The sequence below is a fragment of the Lagenorhynchus albirostris genome, chromosome 19 (genome assembly GCF_949774975.1).
Source record: "Lagenorhynchus albirostris chromosome 19, mLagAlb1.1, whole genome shotgun sequence".
NCBI lineage: Eukaryota > Metazoa > Chordata > Mammalia > Artiodactyla > Delphinidae > Lagenorhynchus > Lagenorhynchus albirostris.
Window position 1 is genome coordinate 18,711,912 of NC_083113.1, and position 8,363 is coordinate 18,720,274.

Sequence of the window (8,363 nt, forward strand, 5' to 3'; positions counted from 1 at the left end):
TCCAGTCCGAAACCATCAAGCTCTGGACCAAAGCATGAAGCCGTTGAGCCGTTAATCATTGGGAATACGTTGAATAGGAACTTGATTAAAGCACAGTAGCGTTCCCCCAGACGAGGTTGCTTCTTTCATGTGACCACAGTGGAAGCTCAGCCTCCCCGGGCCTTGCTTTTACGCTGCGCCTCCTTGAGGGCTCCTGGGCCGGTTGTGGCGTCTTGCCAGCCTTTTGAAGGCCGCTGTCCGGGAGGGGTCTTGACCAGCGCAGCCCGGCGATTCTCAAGCAGGCAAATTTCCAAACAGCAACCAGGCGGCGTTGGGCTTCAGGGCACTTAGTCCGTAAGGGGCAATGGGGGGTACAGGCGTGAGCGACTTGCGGGCCCACGAGGCCCCTTGGGAGCCGGCTGTCCCCGCGATCCCGAAGCAGAACGCGCGAGGCGCCACGTGGCTGGGGAAAGCGCTGCCTTGAACCCCTTCCTCCGGCAGCAGCGAGTGCGGAGGCGGCGTGGCGCCCAGGGGTCACCGGGGCCGGACCGCCTTGTTCCCCAGGATTCCGGGGACCCAGCGCCCCGCGAACCACCCTGCAGGGTTCTCTCATTAGGTGCTCGGACCCTGGGCCGCAGAGACTAGCAGGCCCCGGCTCCCTCGACACCCCTGCTCCCGCCTTGGAGAGCACCTGAATGAGGCGTAGGGGAGAAGGCTGTGGATTCCAGCGCCGTTGACCGCCGGCCCCGCTTCGGGATCCCCGTCTGGGAGTCAAATTCGCCTCCTCCCTCTGTGCGTCCCCCCTCGCCCCGGCACCCCAGCCGGGGAATCCAGTTCGGCCCGTCCCGCAGGAAAAAGTTGGCGGCCCCGCGCCGGGTAGCAGCGCCAACTCAGTGCACGTAGCAACACCTAGAGCTCCAGCTAGGAGAAGTAATCAAAAAGAAAAGGTTTTCCAGCCCAGGCGGGTGGACCAGCCGGGTCCTCAGCCCGGCCGCGGCCACCTCTCCTTCCCTCCGCTCCCCGCGGGGTCCTAGCGCCCTGCACTGCGGGGCCGTGGGACCCCGGAGTACTGGGAGGGGCGGAGCGGGGGAGAGGTACTTTTGCGCGGAGTCGGTGAGGACGCCTGGAGATCAGAGAGAGTCGCAAAATCCCCGCGCTCCGGGCCTCTGCCCTCGGCCTCTCCACGAGCACGTCCCAAGCTGCCCCCCACCCCTTCTCTACGCCGCCGCCTTCCGGAGAGCCCGGACCCGGACTGGACTAGTTCTAGCTTTTAAAGCGAGTCTGCGCCAGAGAAGCTCAGAGACGAAGACTTGCCCACCCCACCCCCCCCAACCAATCCCACCCCCCTGCGCGGCGCCTGGGTGCTCCCGGACTCCCCGACCGTTTGCTGGAGTTGGGTGCCCTGCGGAGGCTAGAGGAGGGGGCCCTGCCACCGACCACGTGTGCGCGGGGACGACAACTCTGCCGAGGGTGGGGCACCGCGCGCCGGTCGTGGTTCGGCTGGCGGCGCAGGAGGTAGTGGGCGTTGCACCGCGGCCCCTCCCCGCCAGCGCTGCGCTCTAGCCTCACTCGCCGCCCTCTGAAGACCGCAGGCGCTAAGACCCAGGAGGTGCTGCTCCGTCGTCGCCGAAGGTCCACGGCGGGTTTGGACACTAGAGGGCGACCACCAACCCGGTATAAATGCTGGGCCCGCGCGGGCCTGGCCATTCGCGACCGGGAGCTGAGCGGGCGCGAGCGAGTAGGGCCTCCGGGTGGGCGGCGGCAGCAGCGGCGCCCCGCGCAGGCTGGAGGCCGCCGAGGCTCGCCATGCCGGGAGGACTTTAGCTCCCCCATGGAGTCGGCCGACTTCTACGAGGCGGAGCCGCGGCCCCCGATGAGCAGCCACCTCCAGAGCCCCCCGCACGCGCCCAGCAGCGCCGCTTTCGGCTTTCTCCGGGGCGCGGGTACCGCGCAGCCCCCAGCCCCACCTGCCGCCCCGGAGCCGCTGGGCGGCATCTGCGAACACGAGACGTCCATCGACATCAGCGCCTACATCGACCCGGCCGCCTTCAACGACGAGTTCCTGGCCGACCTGTTCCAGCACAGCCGGCAGCAGGAGAAGGCCAAGGCGGCCGCGGCCCCCGCAGGAGGCGGCGGCGACTTTGACTACCCGGGCGCCCCCGTGGGCCCCGGCGGCGCCGTCATGCCCGGAGGGGCGCACGGCCCCCCGCCCGGCTACGGCTGCTCGGCGGCCGGCTACCTGGACGGCAGGCTGGAACCCCTGTACGAGCGCGTCGGGGCGCCGGCTCTACGGCCGCTGGTGATCAAGCAGGAGCCGCGCGAGGAGGACGAGGCGAAGCAGCTGGCGCTGGCCGGCCTCTTTCCCTACCAGCCTCCGCCGCCGCCGCCACCACAGCACTCACACCCGCCGCCTGCTCACCTGGCCGCCCCGCACCTGCAGTTCCAGATCGCGCACTGCGGCCAGACCACCATGCACCTGCAGCCCGGCCACCCCACGCCGCCGCCCACGCCCGTGCCCAGCCCGCACCCAGCGCCCGCGCTCGGCGCCGCTGGCCTGCCAGGCCCCGGCGGCGCGCTCAAGGGGCTGGCCGTCGGGCACCCAGACATCCGCGCGGGCGGCGGCGGCGGCGGCGGCGGCGGCGGCGGCGGCGCGGGCAAAGGCAAGAAGTCCGTGGACAAGAACAGCAACGAGTACCGGGTGCGGCGCGAGCGCAACAACATCGCGGTGCGCAAGAGCCGGGACAAGGCCAAGCAGCGCAACGTGGAGACGCAGCAGAAGGTGCTGGAGCTGACCAGTGACAATGACCGCCTGCGCAAGCGGGTGGAACAACTGAGCCGCGAACTGGACACGCTGCGGGGCATCTTCCGCCAGCTGCCTGAGAGCTCCCTGGTCAAGGCCATGGGCAACTGCGCGTGAGGCGCGCGGCGGCGGGACCGCCCTGGGCCGGCCGCTGGCTGGGACCCAGGGAGTGGTTTCGGGTCGCCGGATCTCAAGACTGCCCGAGCCGCGCAAGCCAGGACTAGGAGATTCCGGTGCAGCCTGAGAGCCTGGCCTGCCGCGCGTACCCCTGGCCTTCCTCTGCGCCCGACACGGTGCGTCTAAGATGAGGGGTCAGACAGAGAGGAGAAGCGCCGTGGGGCAGAGCCGGGAGCCCGGCAACTCTAGTATTAAAGGAATAACCCTGTGCCTTGGAAACGCAAACTCACGGCTCCGATTCCTACCGAGTAGGGGGAGCAAATATGTGCCTTGTCATTTTATTTGGAGGGTTCCTGACCTCGCGAGAGAAGAAGGGGTGCAGCCCCCCCAACCCCCGGCAGGAGGAAGGTTCAGGGAGCAGAGATCCCGATAAGCCGGCCCCAGCCGCTCCTGAGCGCCTATCCTTGGAGGGGAGGAAACACAGGGACTTGGGGCTTTGAACCTAAGGTTGTTCCCCTAGTTCTACATGAAGGTGGAGGGTCCCTAGTTCCTTGCCTCTAAACTCCCAGCCTGCAACAGGCTGGGCTCTTCTGGGCAGAACTCACTGAGATGGGCGTCACCAGGTGACCAGTGGGAGCCTCCCGCCCCCAGTCAGATCAGAAAGCCAGGTCGTGGGTTAGGTATGAGGACGTATGTTCATGGGAGTGGTGGCCTGGTGGGAGAGGGGAACCTAGAGATCTGGTCTAGGGGTTAGCAGGGGGGTGGTGAAGGGACACTGGGACCATCAGCCTTGTCTGTACTGTATGTCGCCAGCGTTGCCATACAAACATGAAGCACAATCAGTCCATCCCAGAGGGACCGAAGTTATGAGAAGCTTTCCAAATATTTTGCTTTATCAGCCGATATCAACACTTGTATCTGGCCTCTCTGTGTCCCAGCGGTGCCTTGTGCAATGTGCATGTGCACGTCTATGCTAAACCACCATTTTATTTGGTTTTTGTTTTGTTTTGGTTTTGCTCAGATACTTGCCAAAATGAGACTCTCCGTCAGCCGCTGCAGGGAGGGTCTGCGGCTCTCTTGCCTTTTGGTTTTGGGATTGCTTTTGCTCCCAGGGGAACCGAAGAGGTGAGGTGGGCCTCCCCTTTCCCCTCAGCTTTCCCTGGGGGTGGCTGTGGGCCTCGGTCCCCTCCAGCCGGGGCTGCCCACAGCTTTGTCCCCCGCAGAGGCCCTGGCTCCCGGTCTGGAAGGGAGGCGTCCTCAGCCAGCACTCACAGATCAGATCGCTGGGCCTGGGAGCAGGGAAGGCTGGCTTGGTTCTCTTCTTTGGGGAGAACATAGAGTTTCATGCTAGATGTTTTATGTATTATATCTATAATATAAACATATCAAAGTCAGTTTTGGTGTCTTTTTAAAACCAGAAAAGCTACTTCCAGGGTTTTCTGTGGGCCAGGTCACATTTGTAAATGATCACAGCATGTTCTCTGGCTGCGAGCCTGACTCTCATTAGCTCTCCACCCATCCTGAGCCCCTCTCTAAGTTAAAGGGGTGACTTCTCCCAAGCAAGGCAAATAAATGCCCAAAGGAGGACGAGGCTCCGAGCAGAGAAGGCCGAGGCCTGAAGAGTCTCTGGGTGTGTGGCAGGGAGAGGGGCGTGTGGGGTGTCACGGGGCCTTGGTGTGGCCTCTCATCGGCCCCTGGGAGGAGGAGAGGGACTCGAAGGGGGGGCCCTCTGCCTGAAACTGCCACGGCCTCTCTGGGACTCGGGCAGGCCTGCCCCAGGGTTCCAGGCTCCAGGGGCCCTTTGACCACACTTACTTCCAGATCACTGACAGCCCCAGCTCAGGAGCAGCGCCGCTCACACCTTCCTTTGCCCCAGCCCTCCAGCGGGGCCGTGGGCGGGCAGGTAGAGGCCACACGCGGTAGGACCGTCCACCCCTCCCCACTAGCTCTGGCCCATGTGGCTGCAGCCTGTCCCAGCGGGGCCCTGAAGGGAGCCCTCCACCCGGCCTTCCTCACCTGCCCTGCCCCAGCCCACCCAAGAAGGGGGACCCGCCGCAGGCCTGCGCCGGATGTCCGGCCCTTCCTCACCTACTGCCCGGCAAGGAGCCAGCCCCAGCAAGTGCTTCCCCACTGTGCCCACCCTGGACCAGGCCCCCCACTCCAATGACTGCCCCGTGAGGACAGGCACCCGGAAGCCCCTTAGCAGCGGTGATGGCCAACCAAGGGAGGGCACGCCCTTAGGCCTGAAAAACCAGGGCCTTGGGGGCAGGTAGCCCAGGAGGCTGGCAGGGCTTTCAGAGTTGACCCTCTCTGAGGGTAAAAGGCAAAACCCTTTACCTTCTGTTTTCCCCTGCAGAGCGTTCACTTGAGCAGCTGACAGTATACGCCAATGTGGGCTGTGACCGTTTCAAGAAATTACACATTCTTTTCAAATTCTGAAAGTTTTTGCCTGTGTGGTTAGCCGGGTGACTTGCCCCCTTCCCGCCCCACTCCCCCCCCACTCCCCCACCCCCTCGGCCGCCCTCTGTCTCCCCGTCCGGTGTCCTGCCTCCTCCACACCCATGGCCGCCCTCGGCGGAAGAAAGGCCGCGAGCCCTGGTGAGGAGGCGGCAGCCTGCCCCGCCGCCTGGGAACCAAGGACGCAGAGCCCCACCGCCTGCCTAGAGGCCTGGGGCAGGCCACAGCTTGCTAGGCCCCAGCAAACCCTCTCTGAGTTCAGTGCTAATTCCAGTTTTTCTTGTTTGAGGGGGCCAAGCCTCGGCTTCCCCCTTTGCCCCCAGAACAGATCCCAAGACAAGTGGGGGAGGGGCATCCCTCTTGCCCTCACTCCTCCCCCTCGTGTCCCACTATCCCACCTCCAGGGGTTTCCTCTTTCCAAGCCGTCAGCTCACAAAAGGGCAACGCTCCTGCCGCAGATCCTGAGGTCCAAGGCAGGCTTTGTTGGGGACAAGTCAGCCCCAGCAAAGGGATGGGGCCAGTGGGGTCCCCAGTAGACAGAGAAGCCTGCTTGCGGGGAGAGGGCAGCATGGGGTGAACCTGCCCAGCACGTGCTCTGTGCCCAGTCAGAGGGGTCCCCAAGTGGGTGGCTCCTCACCCCTCACTGCTTCCTGAAGGGCCCCCCACGGTTCCCCTCCTGACTGCAGCCTTCATGAAGACCCACTTCAAGTGCATGGCACTGAACACACACCAAGTATTTATTGGATGCCTGCTGTGTACCAGGGGAAATGCACAACCTTGTGGGCCCAAGATGAGCTTCAAGGGTGACAGGGCAATAAGGGGAAGTTCAAAGTGTGAGTAGAGGCCACCAAGGAAGGCTTCCTGGAGGCAGCAGCTTTGACCAAGACCTGGCCACGGACCAAGTCCAACGCGCCTGGATGCCTCTCTCTTGTACTCTCCCATGGGAGGCAACAGGGACCTCACGTCCTCAGTAGGCCACTCGAGCCCATTGTCCCCTGAAAGCACTGTTCAGGAGAGCCAGCCTCCAGGGAAGGAGCAAGGGCAGAAGGGAGAGAGGGAGGCGCTCCTTTGCACCAGATGCCTCCTAATGGTTGAGCAGTGTCACGATGTCACCCTTATCTCTTGGATCTCCTGGGAATCTGTGAACATGGGGTTTGGCCCTGACACCCATGATGAGCCATTGGGACTGATGAGGAGTGTCTGCCCCTCCCAGGTCTTCCGCCCCCTCCTTCCCAGGCAGGAACCTGCCAGGCCTCCTCCAAGAGCTCCTCATGGGAGGAGAGGGGGCAGTGCGGCAGGGGGGGTGGGGGTGGGGGTGGGGGGGTGGGAGGGGGGCGGAGGAAGCAGGAAGCCACTCACGGAACAGGTCAAGGGGGAGCAGAAACCCGGACCTTGCTCGGCCATGAAACCTCACCTTCCAGGCACCCTCAGGCCTTCCACAGACACGGGGCAGCATCCTTGCCTGGGCAGAGGCGATATCCCATTTCTTTCTTTCCTACGCTGGCGGGAAGGGCAAGGCTTTACTCTTCTGTTCTTTAAACGAAACTAAACCACAAGCACCTTTGAAAGATTTCTTGTCTCTGTGAGAGACTTGTGCTCTCTCCCTTCTCTGGACATCCCTGCTTCTCCCCCTCCCCCATACCCCTGTCTGTGGATGGAGGATTTGACGTAAGCAGAGACACAGGAAAGATACCAATTCACTATCAAAGCATCCTAGCCCCATCCCAGAGCAATTAAAAAGCCAGATGGAATCTCTGGGAAAACGGCATTAATAACGCAAACAATCTGTGCAGGCCGGCAGGGACCCAGGGGCTGTGGGCGGGGGCGGGGGGAGGCTGGGGTGCTGGAGCGTGAGCTTAAAGCAAGGTCTCAGCCACGTTGTGGCTAACCAGGGATGAGGCCATCACAAAAAGCATGTATGCCTAGGTCTGGCCACAGCTGGGCTGTCCCCTCTAGCCCCTCAAAGGCCCACGGTGCATCCTGGATCCTGGGCACTGTAGACGGAGCCAGACAAATGTGGAACCCATTACCCAGGCAGCCACAGCCTCGGCCAGCCCCATTCTGGCACCCAGGAGCTTTGCTTCTCTTCACTTTTATTTGTATTTATTTTTCTAGCCTTCTGACCCCACCCACCTGAAACAGACCTCCCCAGGTGCATGTCTCCCAAAGCTGCACTTTCTCTTCATTAGCTGTGTCCAAACCTACTGCCCATACCTGAGGACGGTGGGTTCCCCACTGGGGTTGGGGACCTCAGTGGGGCCTGAACCCCAGGGGCTCCCCTTAGATTACAGAATGGCAGGCAGCTCTGGCAGGACCAGATGAGCTCTCAGAAGCTGGCATGGTTGCTAGGGGAGCAGGGGTCCATACCGCCTGGCGGCCTTGTGGGACACAGAAGGGGCTGAATGAGAACCACAGGAAAAGAACCTTCTGCTGCTCTGAAGCCTCTTCTAGGCAGAGCCAAGACAGAGTCTTCCATAGCCCCATTTTTCACACCATGGTTTGGAGCCCCACCCAGTGCGGACTTAAAGGTGTGGTTTTCTTATATCCATCAAGTTGGGATGGGAGTTTGTGTTTTACAAACATCCTGTGTTTCTTACATACCCAAAGAGCCACTTTCTGAACTTCATCTTCTCCTTCCCTGTCCCCACCCTCCACCCTCACCTTCACCCTCACCCCCACTGGAAACTGTTCTCCCCAAGGTCACCATGAGCTCCGGGAGTCAAATCACGTGGACTCGCCTGGGATCCTGCCTTTTTTGGCCTCTGGCTGTATTTGGCCCCAGTGGACGTCCAGTGTCTGGCCCACAGCAGGTCTTCAACACGTGTGTCTGAAAGCACAGATCTCTCTGCAACTCATCTCTCTCTTTTAAAAAACATTCACACACTCTCCTCTTCATGCAGGGGTCTGTGGGGTTGGCCTGAGGTCCACCAAGCAGGGGTTTGAGGGTTGGGAGGCAACACAAGGGCACCGGAGATAAGGCTCCCCTGTGCCGGCCCTCTTTAGGGGAGCT

General features: G+C 62.5%; 1 protein-coding gene across 1 annotated transcript; it reads left to right on the forward strand.

Moving 5' to 3' along the window:
• The first annotated feature begins 1,568 nt into the window (after positions 1-1,568).
• On the forward strand, positions 1,569-4,290 carry CEBPA (CCAAT enhancer binding protein alpha). Its single transcript, XM_060131457.1, has one exon. The coding sequence runs from the start codon at positions 1,811-1,813 to the stop codon at positions 2,894-2,896; it is 1,086 nt and encodes a 361-aa protein (XP_059987440.1). The 5' UTR covers positions 1,569-1,810; the 3' UTR covers positions 2,897-4,290.
• The last annotated feature ends 4,073 nt before the right edge of the window (positions 4,291-8,363 follow it).

Excerpts from the sequence above, each read along its gene's own strand:
- CEBPA (XM_060131457.1), top strand. The coding sequence starts at position 1,811 with ATGGAGTCGGCCGACTTCTACGAGGCGGAGCCGCGGCCCCCGATGAGC.